This window comes from Tupaia chinensis, unplaced genomic scaffold, assembly GCF_000334495.1.
Source record: "Tupaia chinensis unplaced genomic scaffold, TupChi_1.0 Scaffold000320_2, whole genome shotgun sequence".
In the NCBI taxonomy this organism is placed as follows: Eukaryota; Metazoa; Chordata; class Mammalia; order Scandentia; family Tupaiidae; genus Tupaia; species Tupaia belangeri.
Genome location: NW_006159814.1, coordinates 2645526 through 2668083, shown reverse-complemented (window position 1 = coordinate 2668083; position 22558 = coordinate 2645526). Strand labels below are relative to the sequence as shown.

At 41.0% G+C, this 22558-nt stretch overlaps 1 protein-coding gene across 1 annotated transcript in view; it reads left to right on the top strand.

Annotated features, from left to right (window-relative positions):
* Positions 1–22558, top strand: part of COLEC12 (collectin subfamily member 12) — a gene marked incomplete at its 5' end in the record, with an annotated part of 43133 nt that overhangs the window by 2299 nt on the left and 18276 nt on the right. The window contains 2 exon segments of the mRNA XM_014588992.2: positions 8644–8742; positions 10094–11140. Of these exon segments, the coding sequence (XP_014444478.1) occupies positions 8644–8742; positions 10094–11140 (1146 nt within the window).

Here is a 22558-nt window from a genome sequence, read left to right as displayed (position 1 = left end):
GTGACTTAAAAGCTGTCAAATCATGATTAGTGCTGGGCAGAGAGGCAGGAACTTACTGAGGGAAAGGAGTTTTCTGTGTCCTAGGTAATTCAGATCATCTCTCTTTCTTTAGTAGGTTCTTTGGTCATTATTACTTCTCTGTGACTTTTCCTAGTAAGCCAAGATAAAGAAGAAGCTTACAATCAACAAGTCATTTAATAAGTACCTTTAAGGCTCAGTAGCATGTGAAATCATGAGAGTAAACATTTACTACTAAAGGAGCAATGAGAGTAGTTTGGCGAATATGTGACATTTTGTAATTTTTACCTTTGTTTCTTACAAATAGGTCTAAGATCTTAATGACTTTGGAATTATTTAGAAAGATACAAAGGAGAGGTTTTATTCTTTCATTGTTTTTTTTTTCTTATGTTTGTTTTCTAAGGCACAGCTATGTCCTCCATTTTTATCCATTGAAGGTTCTTCCCAGCTCTGACATTTTGAGTGTGCTGTTCCATTTACCTGGAACGGTTTTTTTCCTGCTCTCCACATAAGGGACTCTTTCTTGTCTTTAATGTCTCATATAGACACGTGTCCTACAGGACGCCCCCTTTTTTTTTCTTTCTTTATTTATTTTTGTATATACATTCAATCACATTGTTTAGCTTACAATGTGAGCATTTCAATATGTGAACATTTCTTCCCAGTCCCGTTGATCCAAATATCTTCAACCGATAACACCACACCTCCCCATCCCGTCAATGCTCTACCTCCCTATCCCTTCTCCAAATGTCCTTTGTTAAGCCCCACTCCTCCACATACACCTCGTCTGACATTCACACCCATCTCTTGTGTTTGTTCAACCGTTAGTCAATCAGTTTCAGTCATAGAGTGTAGACATTCAGTATATGTTAAGTGGGGACATACAATGTCTCTCCTTCATAGCCTGGCTTGCCTCACTCAGCAGTAAATCTTCCATATTCTTCCACTTTCTGTTAAAAGCCAGGGTTCTGTTGGTTTTTATGGCTGAGTAGTATTCCATAGAGTATATGTGCCACAGTTTTTCAATCCATTCCTCCATACAGGGGCATTTGGGTTGGTTCCATGACTTAGCAATCATGAATAGTGCCACAATAAACATCAATGTGCAAGCACTTTTCCAATGAAGAATTCTTCTGTCCTTTGGGTAGATACCAAGGAGTGGGATTGCTGGATCATATGGTAGATCTATTTGTAGATTTTTGAGGAATCTCCAAATTATTCTCCACAGTGGCTAGACCAATTTACATTCCCACCAGCAGTGTAAGAGTTCCCCTTTCACCACACCCCCGCCAACACTTATCATTTTTTGTTTTTTCAATCTTAGACATTTTGACTGGGGTTAGGTGGCACCTCATTGTTGTTTTTATCTGCATTTCCTTACGATGAGGGATGTTGAACATTTTTTCATATGCCTTTTGGCTATTCATATGTCATCTTTAGAGAGTGTTTTTTTCAACTCCTTCTCCCATCTTTTAATAGGGTTGATCATCTTTTTTCCAGACAGCTTATTTAATTCCTTGTGTATTCTGCTTATCAGTCCCTTATCTGATGGATACCACTTTAAGCTGAGATGGGTCCCTCATGTTTGTTCCCACAGGACCCTTTTTTCTTTACTCTTCATCCCCATCATGCTTTATCATTATTTCCAAGCTTGTCAGTCTTCACTACCCAAACTACAGGTTTCCACGAAAACAAGAGATGTCTTTTATTTAATGTATCTTCTATTCAATAACAGCCTCATAGTATTTAACAGGTGCCCAGGAAAGTTTACTGAATCAATTAATGAGAGGATTGATGGCTAGATGATAGATTATGGATTAGGACTGATTTCTGTAGAGGTAAACAATAGGTGCCCAGAGACCTCTACACCAATCTCTACATTGGGATTTTTGCCCCTGAAAGCCCTGCTAGAATCCTAAAATTTTAGAGATCCTCTTAGCCTCCTCTATGGGTATTCTTTTACTAGGAAGTAGGGACAGAAGATCATGGAAGCAAGTGCGAGGGGAGGCAAGGTAATGTCTTGCTCCTCTTTTCCTTTCTTCAATGCCCCCAAGTTCCATCAAGTCACACTTGGACTCTGCTAACAAAAAAGAAGATAATATGATGTGCACTTCTGACTTCTAAACACAGCCTTCATGAACTTACGTGTTGATGTTTTCCAGATGTGCTTTCTCTTCGCTTGTACAGTGATTCCTCCTCCTTCCTCATAAAATTCTGGTGGCCCATCATTATAAGAAGTGAAAAGATAAGACCCAGTTCTCCTTTCACACATTTCCTTGGAAGTCCAGAGAAACTCTCCATTTTAAAAAAAAAAGGGAAAGGAATATTTAATGAACGAAGTATATAAGGTGTTTCTTTGAAGGAAAAGTTGAAAGGAGATGAAATAGAAACTACTTATTGATCAGGACTGACAAAAGCAGTTCCATACAGGTTGCTTTAGAACTAGGCTTTCCTTCTCCTTCTGTGTCACTTACACAGCTTCAAGTGAAGATATCAACAAAATTCTTCCTAGAAAATTTCCTAAACAAGTCAGAGAATTATTTAGTTACCCAGACAAGGTCTGTACAGCAGCTGTGACCATGAAGCATGTCAGCCAATTTGTAGAAAACATGTTCTTTTTTTGTTGTTGTTTTTAAAGACATTTTTTAAACATTTTTTTGCTTGCTAAGAAGAAAGAGATAGAACCAGAGACAGAGCAAGAGGGAAAGTGAGAAATAACACCCTTGAGGGTAGGGATGGCCACACTGTAATCTTTTCTCCTCACTTCTCCTCTCAGGATTTTGGGCATGCACACACATGCACCCGGTGTGATTTTCAGGTCACCAGGTTCAGGATTCAAACAGCAGTTGGCCATGTGGGAGTCCACCCCCTTAACTACTGTGCCACCTACTGGTCCCAGAAAACACATTCTTAGACAATTGCCGCTCAGAAAATCCTCTATCCTGGGTTTTTTGTCATAAATCAATGGAGTTTCCATGATAGGATCCATCTCTAAAGTGCAGTAGGTCCTGTTTCCTCCAGAACATTCCCTGCACAAGAAAGTCCTACTCTACTGTCCTGTCCAGCAGGCAAAAGTCCTAAGGTAATTATGATTAAATAAAGAAAGAACTCTGAATCTTTCTCATTAATGTCCTTTAACTTGGTGTTCCTCATCATAAAATGTGAACCTTGCAACTAAGCTCTGCCAAGATAGCAAATTACTGCTGGACAAGTGGGCTTTCAAGGTGTGCATCAAATTGTGTTGTAGAGTTCTTGGTAGAATCCAGGATAATGCCCTACAGGTAGATTTTCTGTATTTCTGCAATAAAACTTGCAGCAGAGTTCAAGGTAGACAGGTCTTTATTGAATTCTAGGGGAATGTAATTTGTATTACTGGGAAGTCCCAGGTACCAATGAGAGTGTGTGTTTATCCCTCACTTCCATGATAAGTCTGGTACAAACACTTGTGAGCACCAGGTGAGAGCTCTGTTCCTGTTCTCTGTTTTCAAGGGCTAAGGCCATGGCCTGTCTATCTTGTATCTTGTATCTAATCTTGTATCTATTTTGAAAGGCAATGTGAAGTTAAAGAGCATGGGGTTTGGAGTTAGATCCTCCAGCTTGGTACTCTTTTTCTTTTTCTTTTTTTTTTTTTTAAGAGAGAAAGAGTTTTTGCTATAGGACAGAAAGCAAGAAATCTCCGCCCCCCCCCCAGGTGGAATGGCCCTGCAACAATCCCTTCTCCTCCATTCTCCTCTCAGGATCTTGGGCATGCACACACGTGCACCCAGCATGAAGTTTTAGTCACCAGGTCCAGGACTCGAACCATGGTCAACCACATGGGAGTCCAGCAACATAACCATTAAGCCATCTGCTGGTCCCCCAACCTGCTATTCCACTCAGTCATTTACAAGCTGTGTGATTCTGGGCAAGTTGCTAAACATCTCTGAGCCTCCATTTCTTCATCTGTGAAATGGAAGTTGTAGGGATGAACTGCAATGATGATATAGTGTTATTATTGTCATTCAAATAAAGGTTCAGTTGATGTGCTATGAAATCAGTTGATAGGGGCCAACAGGTAGTGTGGTGGTTAAAGTACTGGATTCCCACATGACTGACCATGGTTTGAGTCCTGGACCAGGCTGCTTAAAAGTCACATGAGGTGTGTGCGCATGCATATCCAAAATCTCATTAGGAGAATGGAAGAGAAAGGGTGTGTCCATCCCTCCTGGGAGGTGATTTCTCACTTTCCCTCTACCTGTCTCTCTCTAACAAGTGCACACACCCTATGACAAAAACCTAAAAAATAATAATAATAATTAAACAATTAATTTATAGGAAAGGCTTAGCACAGTGAGGCTCTTGGACTTGCAGTAGACTTTAAAGGATGAGTGAAATCAAAACAAGGAAAAAGGTTAGTGCCCCAAGTCAAGAGAGGATAACAAAGTGCTCCTTATAGGAGATATTATTGTCATGGGACCAGTTGGTGGTACAGTGGTAACACAATGCTGCGCAATGCCAGACGTACATGGGAAGGTCCTAGGTTTGGATCCTGAGGCCTCCCTCCATACACTGGATACAGGTATATGTGCATGATCTGCACTGGCTAAGGCTGGGGTATGTCATGATGTGTGGACCCTGTTGAGGATACCTGACTCTCTGTCTCTCAGAAGAAATAAATAAAACTTAAAAACAAAAAGGTATTGTCAGATTAGCATAGAAAATTGTACATTGGGGACTAGAAGGACAGCTCTTCAGATATAATACCTGAAACACAATATTCTGAAAAAAAAAAAAAATTCTTTATCAAGAGACAGTTTCCAAAATGGGAAGCCTGTGAAAAACTATACTTCTGGAAACCCTTCTGTGTTTCCTGTTCATTTTCTCATCTGAAAATGATCTGCAAACTGTGGTCGATGTCAGTAGACTGGGAGATCCTTGCGTGAGATAGGATGGCTTTGTCACTGTGTTCCTGGTTGAGAATCTGTGCTAATAAATTAAGAAAATGTTTTGTGCTGTCATAGCAAGTGTTAGCTCTGGATCTCCACTACCGTGGTGATTTGACGTAGTAGCAAGTTGCTAGCATTTCAGCTCTAAAGTTTGCAGCTTTTTACCAAGATTCTAATTTTGGATACTGATGCACACATCCCAGTGCATATAACTAGTTAGCACTTGTGAGCAGGGCAAATAGTTTCCTTGATGCGTGAAAGGCAAGATTAATAGTTTGGGGGGGTTTCTTTTAGAATAATTTAGTGAATTAATTAATTTTTAAAATTTGCTATAGGGCATATACACTCACCAAAGAGAGAAAGAGAGGGAAAGTGAGAAAGCAAGCCATCATCCCATCCAGGTCTGGGATTCGAACCACAGTTGTCCATATGGGAGTCCAGTGCCTTAATTTCTGTATACCTGGTGGCCCCAACAGTCTTTTTTTTTTTTAAGAATTATTTATTCCTTCTACTCTACACAAACCTGAATTACTTGTCCACAACAGTTCTGTATTTTTTAAAACTAAGATGGAATAAAAATTAGAGAGTAAAAGAGAACTACATCTTTACAGCCTCCTTTGGCGTCCAGGAAAGAAGGGCAGGACCGAAGATCCTGCTTGTGGTTTGAGGACAGACTGAGGCATATGTTTTGATTTGGGAATCAAAACTGAACCTAAACTTGTAAACATTCCGTACTTTTTTTTTTAACTTAGCTTTGCTAAAATGCCTATGAAAAGTTTTGTTCTTTAGAGTTTCCAGGGATTTAGAAGTATGCATGCCTGTCAAACAACCCTAAAGTACAGATTATTATAACTGTATCTCTGTGTCTATATGTGTAATTAAAAAACAACAACAACAATAATTATCGAATGAAATGTCATACTCATTGCCAATGTTGTGGCAGCCTTGGGGTGGTTGGTTCCTATGTTTGTTTGCATGAGCTGTAGCTCAGCCAATTTTCCATAGGCCTCAGCAGGCAGCTTCTCCCTTACTGAAATAACTGGCATAATAAATAAGTGTCACACACTGAGTTATAAGCTGGAGATAAAACTGAATACAAATTTTTCTGCCCTTAAAGGATCCATGGTAAACAAGCCCTAAGAAGACAATGTGCTAAGTCCTATAGTAGGGAAATACTGTAGAATGCTGCAAGACGCACCTCAGCAAAGATTTCCAACAGGAAGGGTTGAGCTGAGTCTTGAGGAGCAATTATGACTTAGCTTGGTGAAGAGACCTGGGAATCATATTCTAGGTGGAGAGAAGAAAACATGGAAAGGCTTGGGTGGGGACATTTCATTGGGTGAACACTTCATTATGGCCAGACTGTTGAAGCTTGAGAGGAAGCAGAGTGAGCTTCTCCGGGGAAGCTTCCAGGATCCAAGAGCGAGTTTACTTCAGGCCACACAAGCACATGGAAACTTACTTAAGCTTCCTGATAAAAGCCAGGAGGATCTTCTCAAATGATCATGTAAGAAGTAGACCATGTGATGAATAAAATAAATTGGATCCATTAACTCCTGGTTAATATATAAAGCATATTCATGCTTTGAAAAATAAAAGTCTTTTTTTTTCTCAAGAGTTTCTTGATACCAAAAACAGTCAGTCTTCATTCAAAGCTGCTAAATATTAGATCTCATGGGAGTCACTTCTGGAGAAATGTACCTTTTCTTTTTTTTTTTTTTTTTTTTTTTTTTTTGGGGTTTTTTTTTTTGAGGGGGTGTATTTTGAGAGGTTTTTGCTATAGGGCATGTGCATTTGCCAGAAAGACAGAGAGAGAAGAGAGACAGAAAGCGAGAAATCACCCCCCCCAGGGGGGATGGCCACACCACAATCCCTTCTCTTCCATTCTCCTCTTAGGATCTTAGGCAGGCATGCACACACCCAGCATGAATTTAAGCCACCGGTCTGGGACTCAAACTGCTGTCGAACACATGGGAATCCAGCGACATAACCATTACACCAACTGCTGGTCCCAGTAATTGTCATTTTTAAACCCTGTTTCTTGCTGTGGAAGAAGGGAAAATAGAGCATTTATTTCTTGTTTTCAGTTTGTAAAAAGACTCGCCCAGTGAAAATCTATGTAAAATAAAACCAAAAGAGTGGGAGTGTACATTGCCATGAAACAGAAATAGTAGTCTTCTTGAATTATTAAGCCCATGTATATTTCTTTGTTCTGAATTGAAAATCTTAAATATGTGGTCACTGAATGAAAAACCATTGTAAACTGTAAAAGTACAAGTTGTTCACTGCAGTAAGAGGTAACTCACACTTGTCTGCTAGTTACCTCAACAATGAGAACTGCTTTTACAATATGGGACTTTGAACGCAATGTAGTTGAACAATTACTGGCATCCTCTCAGCTAAAGCACTGTAAAGGAACCTGTTCTGTGTGCCTGTCTCTCTCCCTATCTCAGGGAAGAAATAAATAAAAGGAAATCCAAAGAGTTCATGGGAAAATGATATTACATTTATTTTGGTACCAAAAAAATGTCAAAATCCATGCATAGTTTCTTCGTAATATGTATTTTCCATGAACATTTTAAAGACCCTCTCATACATAAGCTTAAAAATTTTTTTTTGGTAAATTATTGTTTAGAAACATCACTTAGGTATCTGCTTGGATACTGATAAACTACAGATTCAGTCGTCACTAACAAAAAGTGCATTTTCAGCCTTGGTGGTGGAATCATGAGTGCCATATATTTTTGACCTTGCATTTCTTCTGTGATGACTGTGTATAGACTTGCGCTAGCAGTTCTTTGCCAGTGGAATCCCATGCTAGGTAAGTGAGTCCCACCAGCAGGAGTGTTAGGGAGGCCAATGAGAGACAAAATGTTGTAAATGACCACAACGGTTTGTGCTTCCTTCTATGGAAATTAGTTTCAGTCATAGAGTGCAGACACTCGGCATATATTAAGTGGGGACATACAATGCCTCTCCTTCATAGCATGGCTTGCTTCACTCAGTAGTAAGTCTTCCATATTCATGCACTCTGTGACTGAAACTGATTGTCTAAAGGATATAGAAATGCAGTGTATAAATGTAAATATCAGATATAGTGTGTGTGAAAGAGGAGGGTCTGAGGAAGGACATTTGGGAGAGGGAAAAGGAGGCAAAGCATTTATGACACAAAGAGGTGTAGTATTATCTGTTGAAGATATTTCGTAGTTTTATCAACAGTACTAGGGAGAAAGTTCACCTGTTGAAATATCCATTTTGTAAGACAAATAATAATATGATTGAATGTATGGAAGAAAATGAAATGAAAATTTTAAAAAACTCAAAAAAATGTGAAGATTCAACTAGCACAAATGTGAAAAAAAGAAATTAATATAGGAAATAATAATGATTGAGGACTTCTATAGTGCACGAAAAAATTTAAATTCGTTTCAGAAATTTTTGAAATATACAAGGCATTACAGAATCATGAAAACAGTTAACATACAATTCTCAACCAAGTAAATTAAACCACTGGATTTTGTGACAAGTTACTTATTTTTCTAAAAGAACAAGTTTTTTTGCTTATTTGATTTCAATTTATACCTTTGTTTTACTATTTTTTCTCTAATGAGATAATGTATCTTGAACTGAAAATTAAAACATGATAAGTATATAGGTATATATATATATATATACTAATATATTGTCTTCCAAATCTTAGTTGTAGAAAAAATGGACAATGTTACAGGTGGCATGGAGACATCTCGTCAAACCTATGACAACAAGCTCACAGCAGTGGAAAGTGACCTGAAAAAATTAGGTAATTTGCAACAAGAATGAGCCATTAAGTGGAATCCCCTAACTTTATTTTGTATAAATTACCACAGCTCTGTTAAATTCATGTTCACCTAGAAGTACATAATTTTTTTTTGCTGTGTTTGAATTTTTTCCCATGACTTAGTTCAAGGAATTTAAAATTTTTATATTAAGGGCCAATTTTGGAGTTGAATCCTCTCCTAAAAACTGTATGTGCCAAATACAGTCTTTAAGATCAATCCTGAGACAAATCATGAATAGCTCTGTTAAAGTCTTTCTTAAAAAATGTTCAGTATATTCCTATTCGAAATATTTTAAATTATATAGAATAATTATAGAAATTAGTTTATAAAATAAAATATCCCAGCCTTTTCTGTTCCTTGATTTTTTTTCCTGTTTTTTTTAAGAAGTTTTTGCCATATAGGGTGCCTGTGCTTGCCAGAGAGACAGAGACAGTGAGAGAGAAAGTGAGAAATCACCCTCCAGGAGGGATGACCACACCACAATTCTTCTTCTCCATTCTCCTGGGATCTTAGGCACGCACACCCATGCATCTGTTGTGATTTTTAAGTCTTTTTAAAAAGATTTTAAAGGTCTTTTAAGTCTGGGATTTGAACCACATTCGGCCATGTGGGAGTTCAGTGACATAACCTCCATACCACCCGTTGGCCTCCTTTTTTCATTTTTACCCATAGCACCCGTTGGCCTCCTTTTTTTTTCATTTTTAAATAATTTGGCTGAGGGCCACCTCAGTGGTTAAGGATGCCGAATCTCATATAGCTAACTCTGCAGTTTGAATCCTAGCCCCAGTGGCTTGAGAAACACGCGGGGCACGTTCATGCATGCCCCAAATCCCAACAGGATGGAGAAATAGAGAAGAGATTGCAGTGTGACTCATGCCAATCGGGGAGGGGGGGTGCTTTCTTCCTCCCCCTTTCTCTCTTTGGCAAGCGCATAGTCCCTATCACAAAACTAAAAAAAAGAAAAAGAATTTTGGTAAATTTAAGCCAATTGACACCTTGCCCAGTACCCTAAAATCCAGCAAACTTCTCCTTCCTCTTTAAGAAAAGTGTTCACCCAAGCTTGTTGGTCCTCACGGTGAGCACCCTTTCTGATTCCCCAGGATCCAATTTTAATAGATATGTGAATTTTACTAATACAACACAGTCCAAATATTCCAAAATTTTTATATGTGAAATACTGCATACTATTGGGTCATCGGAAAAGTCATTATATGTTTTTCTAGGCAAAAATGTGTCATGACTTTTCCAAATAGTTAAGTGTGCTTGAGACCTTTGACTTTGCCTAAACACTTCCCCATACCACCTATCTAAGTAACACGTTTCTTATTCCAGGGGACCAAACTGGGAAGAAAGCTATAAGTACCAACTCAGAGCTCTCCACCTTCAGATCAGACATTCTGGATCTTCGTCAGCAACTTCATGAGATTACAGAAAAAACCAGCAAGAACAAAGATACACTGGAGAAGTTACAGGCAAGTGGGGATGCACTGGTGGACAGGCAGAGTCAACTGAAAGAAACTCTGGAGAATAACTCTTTTCTCATCACCACCGTAAACAAAACCCTCCAGGCATATAATGGTTATGTCACCAATCTGCAACAAGATACTAGTGTGCTCCAGGGAAACCTACAAAACCAAATGTATTCTCACAATGTGGTCATTATGAACCTCAATAACCTAAACCTGACCCAGGTGCAGCAGAGGAATCTCATCACTAATCTGCAGCGGTCTGTAGATGACACAAGCCAGGCTATCCAGAGAATCAAGAACGACTTCCAAAATCTGCAACAGGTTTTTCTTCAAGCCAAGAAGGACACCGATTGGCTGAAGGAGAAAGTGCAGAGCTTGCAGACACTGGCTGCCAACAATTCTGCCTTGGCCAAAGCCAACAACGACACCCTGGAGGATATGAACAGCCAACTCAACTCATTCACAGGTCAGATGGACAACATCACCACTATCTCACAAGCCAATGAGCAGAACCTGAAAGACCTTCAGGACTTACACAAGGATGCAGAAAATAGAACAGCCATCAAGTTCAGCCAACTGGAGGAACGCTTTCAGGTGTTTGAGACAGATATTGTGAACATCATTAGTAACATTAGTTACACAGCCCACCACCTGCGGACGCTGACCAGCAATCTGAATGAAGTCAGGACCACTTGCACAGATACCCTAACCAAACACACGGATGATTTGACCTCCTTGAATAATACACTGGCCAACATCCGTTTGGATTCTGTTTCTCTCAGGATGCAACAAGATATGATGAGGTCAAGGTTAGATACCGAAGTGGCCAACTTATCAGTAATTATGGAAGAAATGAAACTGGTGGATTCCAAGCATGGTCAGCTCATCAAGAATTTCACAATACTGCAAGGTAAGTGAAAATTCTGAATCTGTGTTTATATTAATTCTTTTAGCTTACTGAAAGAGTAACCTAAAAGAGTAACAGAACTCTACCATTTAGAGTCCTGTTTCCAGATGTGACCAAGAACCTTCTCGTGTATTTTCTCAGGTTTTAAGTTGAAAGTACTATGTGGAAGATGCTATACCCAGATTCTACAGAACACAGAGTAGACCAAATGATTCTTGCCCTTAGGTTAGATTGAAATCAAGAGAATTTTAGGGCATCACCTAGTGGGCAATAAGCAAATGTAGTTCTGATTTTTAAAAGGAGATAAATAGACTCTATACACTAAATAGAATGGGGAATTTGCCTTCAAGACCAAGAATGATTTGAGGAAAGCTGTAGTCCACAGAATGACTGCATTAAGAAGACAGCAGGTGGGACCAGCAGATAGCATGATAATTAAGGTGCTAGATTCCCACGTGGCGGACCACAGAGCACTAGATTCACACATGGTTGACCACAGTTCACATCCCTACTCAACAGCTTGAAAAATCTTACCAGGCACATGTGTGTGCATGCTCAAAATCCCAAGGGGAGAATGGAGGAGAAGGGATTGTGGTGTGACCATTTCCCCTGGGGATATTTTCACACTTTCTTTCTGTCTTCCTCCAGCAAGCACAGGTACCCCATGGCCAAAACCTAAACAAAACAAAACACCAAAAAGAAGAAGATAGCAAGTGAATCTAATCTTATTTCTTTATGTTAACAGTTATTACATTGATTAGAGAATGAAAAACAATGGATTTCACCAGAGCATTTAGCAGTGATATCCCCAAGAATAGGATAGAGAGGGTGCCAGGAGGTAACACAATGGACCTATATAGAAAAGTCCTATGTTTGTGTCTTAAGCAAGCTGGATATACAAATGTGCCTATATTCTGAATTAACTGAGACTGGAGGTGACCCTGTTGGGGACGCCTGCCTAACTCTTTCTTTCTCAGAAGACATAAAATTTAAAAAAAAGAAAAAAAACCTTAAGTAAATAAACTTAAAAATAAGATGGAGATACCAGATTATGGCATAGTTAAGTGGATTTATAGGTTATATTACTAATAAATTTCTGTGCTGTACAACAAATAAGCAGCAGCTCAGCAGCTTAAAACAACATCCATTTATTATCTCAATGTTTCTTTGGGTCAGGAATCTGGGCACAGCTTAGCTGGATCCTGTGCCCAGGGTCTCACCAAGTTGCAGGCTTGCTGAGGAGCTGTGGTTAGATCAGAGGCTCAGCAGGGGAAGATCCATTTCCATGTTCCCTCAGATTCTTGGCAAAATTCATCTTCTTGAGACTGCAAGACTGAGGTTCCTATTCTCTTTCTGGTCATCAGTGGGGACTGCCTCATCTCCTAGTGACCCGCCACAGTGCCTTGACATGCAACCATCTCACAATATTTCAGCTTTTTCAGAGCCAGTTTGCTGATATGGAACCTTAAATAAAGTAGCCTAATCAAGGGAGTGACATGCCATAACCTTTGCCTTACTGTTGGCTAGAAACAAGTCACACATTCCGCACTCAAGGGCGAGGACGTGAGTCCCTGGAGATCAACTTAAGGTGTGTCTGCCACATTGGTCAAATGACCAAGTATAAAGACTAGCAGTTTATGAGCCCCTGTGAACCTGGAAGCAGGTCCGGAATGCAGAGGGCAGGACCCTGTCACCAGCTTTTGTAGTGACTAGCATGAGGATATGGGTGATCTGATAATCCAATACTTGCATGACATGAAACTGTATTTGCTACCTGGGTGGACAACTGCAGGTCAAGAATATTGTAGACATAAGTCATACTCCGAATGAGGAGTGGGCCCTGATATGGTGAGAAAACTCTTCAAGCCTTCCTTTTTTTTTTTTTTCTTTTTTTCCCTGTTCTTTCTCAACCTAAATTCAGAATGAGGGGAGGTGATTGCACTGAAGGTAGATAATAATGTAGAAATAGATATCCAATTACATGTTGGATCCTGGCAACAGTTATCGCTAAACTGATAAAAACACCTTACTAAGGAGACTTATTTTGGGGGGGTTGAGGAATGTTAGAAAAAAGTGAAGGTTTTTATCTTAATTATATACAGACAACTTTTCACAAACACTTCTTGTTCATCTCACATCCTGAGCTATTCCTCTGCAGTCAATGTGAAACCTCACAAAATAAAAGCTTTTTAAATGTCTTTAAAATTGTGATGCAGGCAGTGTTATCACGGTATTCTGGATATTTTCCTTTTTTAATTTTATTTATTATCATTATTATAATATTTTCATTTGACCAGAGAGAGACAAAGAGAGGGGGAGAGGGAGAAAGCAAGCTGCCAGGTCTAGGACTCAAACCATGGCTGGCCATATGTGAGTCCAGCACTTCAATCACCATGCCACCTACTGGCCCCCATTCTGGATATTTACTGTTAATGTTGTAATTTTATACTATTCACTTAGTTGTTATCTTGTCTTTTACAAGGAAACTTCTGACATATTTAGACACCTAAGCTTGTCAGCTAAGTAAGTGTATGAAAAGTTCATAGTTGAAGATGCTGACATTGGGTTTAATCTTTTCATTATTATGATTCTTTTTTTTTTTATCAGTTAATATTGAATGTGAGGTACTGGGTGCTTTCACAAATCATCCCAGTGAATCCTAACTCAGCTCTATAAAGCAAGTACTTCTAATATTGTCACCAGTTTATGAATGAGGAAACTACAGCTTCAGGAGGTTTAAACTTGCTCAAGTTGACACAAATGGTAAGGGGCTAAACAGGATTTGAGCCCAGGCTTTTGAGTGCCAAAGTCCATGCCATTAACTCCAAGAATAGAGTGTATGGCCCTCCTCCTTGTCCCTGACCACCCCAAAACAGGCCTGTAAGGTCAGGAAGTTGAGATTTTATTCTAAGTGTAAGGGGGAAATTTTAAGCAATGGGGTAATATGATCTGATTGCTATAGAGTGGAGGACTGTCAAAAAGTTCATCGAAATGCCTATTATGTAAAAATTCTGCATGGATTTCAAAAATTTTTATACCAAAATAGGGAACCAGTAGTTAGCGTAATGGCTATGTCGCTGGACTCCCACGTAGTCGACCACGGTTCGCGTCCCGGACCCAGTGGCTTAAAACTCACGCCCGGCGCGTGTGCATGCGTGCCCAAGATCCCGAGAGGAGAATGGAGGAGAAGGGATTGCGGTGTGGCCATCTCCCCGGGGGGGTGATTTCTCACTTTCTGTCTCCCTGTCTCTCTCTGTCTGGCGAGCGCACGCACCCTATAGCGAAAAACCTCTCCAAAAAAAAAAATTATTTTTTATACCAAAATAAACACTTTAACTTTGCTTTCCATGAACTTTTTGAAGTCGCTCATATTTATAAAAGGTCATTCTGGGTGCTGACAGGAGATATGTTACAGTGGAGTGTCCCCTTATAGGTGATGTAGAAGAGAATAGAAATGGTAGAAATGGGGGGGATCTCCTCATTCAGGAGGAGCTTTGGACTTAGTCTTAAGGGCAGTCCTGCCTTTGCCCTGACTGCACAGACCCTTGGGCAGGCCTCTGCTTTAGCAGGTCCTGACTGGCCTCCTCTGCTGAGCTCCTATCAAGAGAAGATCCACAGACTCAAGGGGCTATGAGTATTCAGAGCCCACACCAACCCCTTCTTGACCATGTCTGGTGCCCAGGACTCTGGAACTCCCCACCCAATGCACCCAAGCCTGAAGGCATCTGAGAAACACCTGTGTGATACAGATTTGGAGAAAGCATGAATCGAAATTGAATATGGGGGGGGTGTTAGTATGTGTGACTGAACAGAGCTGATCATAAGGACTCGCTGAGGGATCAGCTGTGGGGTGTGAGGGAAAGACGAATAGCATGGCTCCTAAGTTTCAGCATGAGGTAGATTGTGGAACAGACCAGGAGGTGCAGAACAGCAGCCCGTTTAGAGTGTCCTACATTAAGTGGAAGACGTCCGTTGCAATGAGGTTCCTCTGTGTCTCTGAAACACTTCAGAACTTGGTTTTTGAACATTTCCTTTCTCACATGTGCTTTCTATAGTGAATTTACTCCTGGTCTTGTGGTTCACTGCACTTTCTGTGAGTTGATTTTTGTTGCTGTTGTTTTTGTTCTGTTTTGTTTTGCCAGAGAATAAAAAAGAGAGACAGAGAGAAGGAGAGGGAGAAAGACCCCCTCCCCCATGGGAGAAGGTCACATCACAATCTCTTCTCCTTCATTTCTTTTGTGTGATTTTGGGCACACACATGACCAGAATGTTTCTCAAGCTGCCAAGTCTAGGACTCAACCACAATTGGCCATGTGGGATCCAAATCCCCTAACCACTAGACCACGGGGCAGGCCCACTTTCTGTGAGTTGATCTGAGACACTGCTGAAGCCAACTAAGGTACCCCCCCTTTCTGTTCAAACAAGAAGACTTCAAAAATTTTGTGTAAAAATGGAACTAAAGTACAAGTTTATTTGGGTGTAAGACATCTTTGAAATCCATGCTTAGTTCTTTCATAATACACATTCTCCAAGAACTTTCTAAAAATCCCTCACATATTCAACTACCTCCTGACTAGGAATGCCTGCCAAGTATTCTGAGAAAAAGGAGCTGAAGGAAGAACTCCATTTCTGAGCCAATGTTCCCCTCCACCCTCTTTATCTCTAGCAGCTTTCCTCTTTCTGTGTGTGCGTATTATCATCCATGAGGATGAGGGAAAGGTGGGTAAGACAGGATGGATTAATGGTGGTTTACGTGGAACTTGCCTATGCAAGGTTCAGCACACTCTGATGCTTTCCGGGAAATTTTTATTGACTTGCACTTAATGAATCGGTAACAGTCCAGCCCTATAAGACATAATTTGCCTCATTAAGAAGTGGAAGCTGAAGCCGGCCGACTGCACTGAGGGCAGATGACGATGTGGAAACAGATATTCAATCACATGTGGAGCTCTGGCAACAGTTATCTCTACATCCACAAACTAAAAACATCTTGTTCAGTTGCAAATAATGTAAATATTTTTATCCTAAGTATGTACTCTGAGGACTTCTCCCCCACGCTCCCGGTAGGAAGTTCACTCCACACGCTGAGCTATTCCTCTGAAAGCCATGGACAGTGTCCATTGCATCCAATCAGATATTACCCCTTCCAGCCTTTCTGAGAGAGGCATAAGATTTTAAATTGCTTTTTATTTATTTCATGAGAGAACACAAGAGAGAGTGAGCATGTGGGTGCATGCATGTGATTGAGACAGAGAGAGACAGGCACCCCTGATGTGGCCTCATCACGCCACAATCCCCTTCTCCCAGCCCTCCAGCTAATGCCTGGTATGTTTCAGGTCATCTTGGGATTCAAACCTGTGGTCAACCATGTGGCTTCCAGCACTGAAAATCTGTTGCTATCACCTGTGCCAAGGCTGGGCCAGAAAAATAAGATGTAATAGATAAGAACACAAGTTCCAGAATGGGATGGACTTGGATTCTTGTATCAAGTTCCTCATCCTCTCTGTGCCTCAGTTTCCTCTTCCTTTTCTGTGTCTACGGTTTAGAGTTGTGAGAACTCAGTGAGAAAATATAATTACTTAGTATAGTGCCTGATACAGGTTAGCATAATATCCAAGTATGACTAGTTCAGTTCCTACCAAGATCGCCTTTCTACTGTAACTCCGGACAATAATGTATTGCAGTGGAAACAAAACAGCTTCATGTGTACAAGGAGTAAAAGTACACAGATGAGGGTAAGGTTGATTTGGACCCAGGTACTTATTGCTGGGCTTTCTGGGGCCCACCCCTGAAGAAGAATCAAACTCAGGTGTTGCCAATAGCTAGCATTCATCCATTTACGTCAGTCCACATTTATGGATATGCCTATCATGCTGCTAAGAGTTGGATAAATTGCTGTTATTATCATAGATAGATAGATAGATAGATAGGTCAGGTGGTTTAGTGTCTCCCTTTGTCAATCCACGCCCTCATTCTGTGCTTCTCAGACCAGACTACATGTCTGGAGATCCTTGAGAAAAGCCTTTGGAAGACACCGGAGTCAGGACTGAGCAGTGGTACAGGGGTAAAAGGCCATGCTCTGTGAGGCTGACCTGCATGGGAAGGTTCTGGGATGTAGTCTGAAGACCTCCCTGACGAGAGAAAGAGAGACAGAAAGCGAGAAATTACCCCCCAGGGGGGATGGCCATGCTGCAGTCCCTTCTCCTCCATTCTCCTCTCGGGATCTTGGGCATGCATGCACCTGCACCCGGTGTGAGTTTAAGCCACCAGGTCTGGGACTCGAACCATGGTCAACTACATGGGAGTCCAGTGACATAGCCATTACGCCAACTGCTGGTCCCTAATTTCTTTTTAATTTGTGCATTCCTTTTCACCTCAGTGAAGTAGAATGGCCTTTTCATATTGTAAGTGTTCAATAAATGTTTGATTAATTGCATTCCAATTAGATTATTAAATAAGAAGGAAAAATGCAACCGATTATATCCCTGCTTTGTTTTGTTTTGTTTTGTTCTACCTGTCTGTCTTCCAACTTTACCACCAGTAATTCCTAACATCACATCTCCAAGATTTTGGATGTCAGTGAGAATTAAAGTGCTTTCCTCTACTTTCTGTTAAGCACCAACAGTTTTGTGGAAAGCACATTTGAAATTTACCTCAGGGCTAGGAAGCAAGGCTGGGCACTGCTCAAGGCCTATAGTTTGGTTTTCAGTGAGAAACAGCACAGTGATTTAGGGTCTTCCATCCTCTGAACTGCTTGCTTAAAGGATTCAGGTTTTTAAGACTCCCGAAGCTCTGGGGCCTGGGGAAACCTGGATGGAGGTTTTGCTGGCAGCGCAAACACAGGGCTCTGGGAGTCCGTATTGGAAGTATTCAGGCAGTTTTAGAGCCTGTGACAGCTTTGCCAGTCACATGGGTGTCCTGGCATTTCAGGGTCCCCAGCCAGGGAGCCACCCATGTGGCCTTGACACCTCATTGCAATTTCAGCCCATTTGAAAGCAAACCCAGATGTCCTTCTGCTTGGGAGATCACCTGTGTCTCCACATGAGCTGTTACTGTTTTCTTGACTCTGAATTCAGATGTTCCTACACAAGCTCATACATAGTCCACTATTTATTGGGGGGGGGGGAAGAGGCTAAGGCACTAAGAGCAGTTTATATTTTACTTCTTTTTTTTCATTTACATTTTTAATTTTCCTTTTCTTTTAGACATTCAATCACATTATTTAGCTTACAAAGTGAATATTTCAACATGTGAACATGTCTCCCTAGTCCAGTTGATAAAACTACAAAATATCTTTAACAGATAATACCACTTTTCTTTATTTTCACTTGAACAGCTCCTCAATAAAAAAAAATTCAAGGAAGATCTAAAAGCCTGAGATCATCCAGATACTAGTAAAAGGTACCAGCATCTCAGATTTGAAGAAAATATACCCTAGCATTAATAGTCTATCTTTATGAGGTCCTAATGCTGACTTCTAAAATAATTTTAGTTCTTTTTCTCAGTGGTTTTTAACAAGAGAAAAACAGCAAATTTCTACCATGTGTTAATGAGCGAAGTACCTGATACAAATCCCTTTATATATGGGAAACACAGAATCCATGTTCTCCTAAGGATGCGTCTGAGGGCAGAGTGCCAGCTTCCTGGTGGCTTTTATAAGGCTAGGGTAGCTGTAAATAAAGACATTGATAATAGCGTGCTGGCCAGTTCACAGCCATAAGCCTTTAGCTTTATTAAGAGAGAGATGGGGTCAGATGATGGTGTACTGATAATGCAACTGATCCCACTTGAGATCCCGGGTCCACATCCCGGGACCTCCCTGAGCACTCCAGGTGTGCACACACACGCCTGTGATCCAGGCTTGCTGAGACTCAGAGTGGATGATGGCATGGAGACTCAGCTGTGAGTGCCTTTCTCTCTATCCCTGTCTCTCTAGTTCTTGGAAGAAATAAGTAAAGAAATAAACTTTATGAAGACATGGTTATAGTACCTCCTAGGGAAAAATTTTGGTTTTTATACCGATGCATCTGGGAAAGCCATCACAAGGAGAATTTCAGATATTTATCAAAGGCAAAAATGTGTATCTTCTCTCAGTATCTACTCCTTTCCTTCACAAGATGTGGAAACTAGCATCTGCTCATATTTTGTGCTGCCTCTAGGACCTATACTGAGGCTGGGTCAAATAAGCCATAAGTTATATGTGGCGAGGGTGAGGAACATTCACAACCACTTCCAGGTCAGGAGGAAATATCTAGACACTATAAACTATCCTAACCCTGAAAAAAAAATAAGATTAATGAAAAGCTGTCACCCCAAGCAAGGAAGGTCTTGGATTCATGTGGAGAGAGACAGTGAGTTATATGAAAAGTCTTAAAAGTTGGTGGGAAATATGTATTATGAAGAAACTATGCATGGATTTCAAAATTTGCGCCAAATAGACTTGTACTTTAATTTCATTTTTCTGTAAACTTTGTGAAGTATTTTGGTATATCTTTGAACCTGTCAGAAACCAAAGGAAGGTAGTTCAGGAAGAAATACAACTCCTTGCTACATCAGCCTGACAGAACAGGGAGACAAGCCCCTGAACAGTCCTTATTTCATGGCCATGGGTAGCCTTATTTCCTGTAACTTGCAAGTATAGCACTAACCCCAGATGTGATTGAGAAACTCTCATTGTTGACAAAATTTTTAAAGACATTGGGATAATGAATTTCTTTCTTTCTTTTTTTTTTTTTTTTTGAGAGAGAATTTTGCTATTAAGCATGTGTGCTCAGCAGAGAGACAGAAAGCGAGAAATCACCCCTCAGGGGGATGGCCATGCCACAGTCCCTTCTCTTAATCTCCTTTGGAATTTTGGGCATGCATGGCACACGTGCCTGCACAAGTTTTAAGCCTCTGGGTCTGGGACATGAACCACAGTCAACTAAGTGGAAGTCCAGAACATCGCCATTACACCATCTGCTGGTCCCCAGGATAAAGAATTTCTAAAGATGGGCCAGCAGGTGATGTAGTGACTGAGGCACTGGACTCCCATGTAGTCGATTGTGGTTCGGGTCCTGGATCTTGCAGCTTGAAACTCAAGCTGGGCATATGCGTGTGCATGCCCAAAATCCTAAGAGGAGAGTGGAAGAGAAGGGATTGCGGCGTGACCATCTACCTGGGGGGTGATTTCTCACTTTCTGTCTCTCTGTGTCTCTCCAGTGAGTACCCATGCCCTATAACAAAAATCTCTTAAAAAAACAATCATTTCTAAAGCAGTTGAATTTCCCAGAACACTGTGATTTAGATTTCCTGAGATGAAACATAGAACATAAACAAGACAGAAATCACTGATAAGAAACGTTACTTTATCTTTGCTGTTATTCTAAATATATTAGAATTTTTTGTTTTGTTTTGTTTTGGCCTAAATTCTCAGTATTTTTCACTAAAACCATTCTACATCCATTATGAAGAATGCACCTACAGCTTTGTTCTTTTTGCTTAATATGGCGTTAGCTATTTGAGGACTTTCTACGTGAAATTTAGACTTGTTTTTTCTATTTTTGTGAAGAATGTCATTGTTCCAGATTTTAGGAGAAAAGCTTTTAACTTTTCTCCATTTCATATGATGTTAACTATAGGTTTGTCAGATAGAGCCTTTATTGTGCTGAGGTACATTCCTTCTATATCTAATTTACTGTAAGTTTTATCATTAAGAGATGTTAAATTTTGCCAAATGCTTTTTCTGCATCCATTGAGATCATTATTTTTGTCCTTCATTCTGTTAATGTGATGTGTTAAGTTTATTGATTTATGTGTGTTGAACCAATCTTCATCCCTGTGTGAATATCACTTGATCGTGGTGAATAATCTTTTTGATATGTTGTTGGGTTCAGTGTGCTAGCTTTTTGTTAAGGATTTTTGCATTTCTGTCTATCAATAATAGGGTTGTAGTTTTCTTTTCTAGGGTGCCCTTATCTGATTTTGCTATCAGGGGAATGTGGTCTTACAGAATGAAACTGGAAGAATTCTTTCCACTTCAGTTTTCTGAAATAGTTTGAAAATAATTGGCTTTAGTTCTTTAAATGTTCAGGAGAATTCAACAGTGAAGCCACCACTTTTCTCTTGATGGTTTGCTTTTTAACTGATTTGTTCTTATTACTCATTACTAGACTGTTCATGTTTTTCCGTTTATTGGTTTATTTTATTTTATCCTATTTTTTGCTATAGGATGTGAATGCACTCACCAGAGAAAGACAAAGACAGACAGAAAGTGAAAAAGGACTCCTTGTGGGGCAGGGAGATGGCCATGCCACCATCCCTTCTCCTCCATTCTCCTCTCAGAATCTTGGGCATGCACGCACACGCACCTGGCATGAGTTTAAGCCACCGGGTCCGGGATTCAAACCGCAGTCAACTACATGGGAGTCCAGGGACATAGCCATTATGCCACCTGTTGGTCCCATGCCTGGTGTGTTTTAAGGCCAGCATGAGGATCTGAATCTACGGGTGGCTTTATGGCTCCTAGTACTGTAGTTCACCCTGCCACCAACTGTACCTCCAGGCTGGGCCTATGTGATTTCTTTAGATGTAATCAATGTCAGCATCGTCTTTGGGTGCCTCAGTGGCCTAGGCTGTCAGTGTTCATGGAGCAGTAGTGTAGTTTTCCTGTGGGCAGGGCCACAGGGTGGGCTGTTCCTCAGGCCCTGGAGGCAGGGAACAGGGCTGCCTAATGGGCCAGTCCTCAAGACCTAGGGGGTACAGGCCAAGCATGGCAGATGTTCTGGGTGGCAGGACAGCATTATTTGGGGGGTGGAGATGCTTGGAGGATTGGTCCTCAGGCTCTGGAAGGGGGCACAGGTTCCCCTAGTGTTGGAGGCACCTTCCCTACTGTGTATGACCACCTGTGCTCCACAGTGCAAGGTGCTGTGTGGGCTGGGTGCCAGGGTCATGGCTGTATCTCTGGTTCTAGTCAGGCTCATGGCTCTGTATCCTTTCATGTAAGTGTGCTAGAATGATAGTGGGGCCTCAGGGATGGGGGATGCATGGCTGCTGGCTCCCAGGGTAGGATACACATTTTAGCAGTGGCTTTAGTCTCAAGATGATGCCATGGCATAGCAGCTTGGGTCTTAGAGGACCGGGATGGGAAGACAGCTTGAATTCTTTCCCTGGAGCAATGTGGCTACAGCTCCAGAAACTGGGCCCAGAGCCTGTGAGCACTATAGGACATCCCTGCAGGACGACTGGTGTCTGCAACAGTAAGTGGGGCTGTTGGGATCTCCTGTATACCTCCTCCTTGCATTGGGGAGTTCTTCCTGGCTCCAGGCTGACCCTGGCCAGGGAGACAGGGTCACCAAAGTAAGGTGCTTCACTCCTCTTTTTACGCTTCCATCCCGAGTTCTGTGGTTCACAGGGTTCCCATAACCCCCTGGCTGAGTTCCA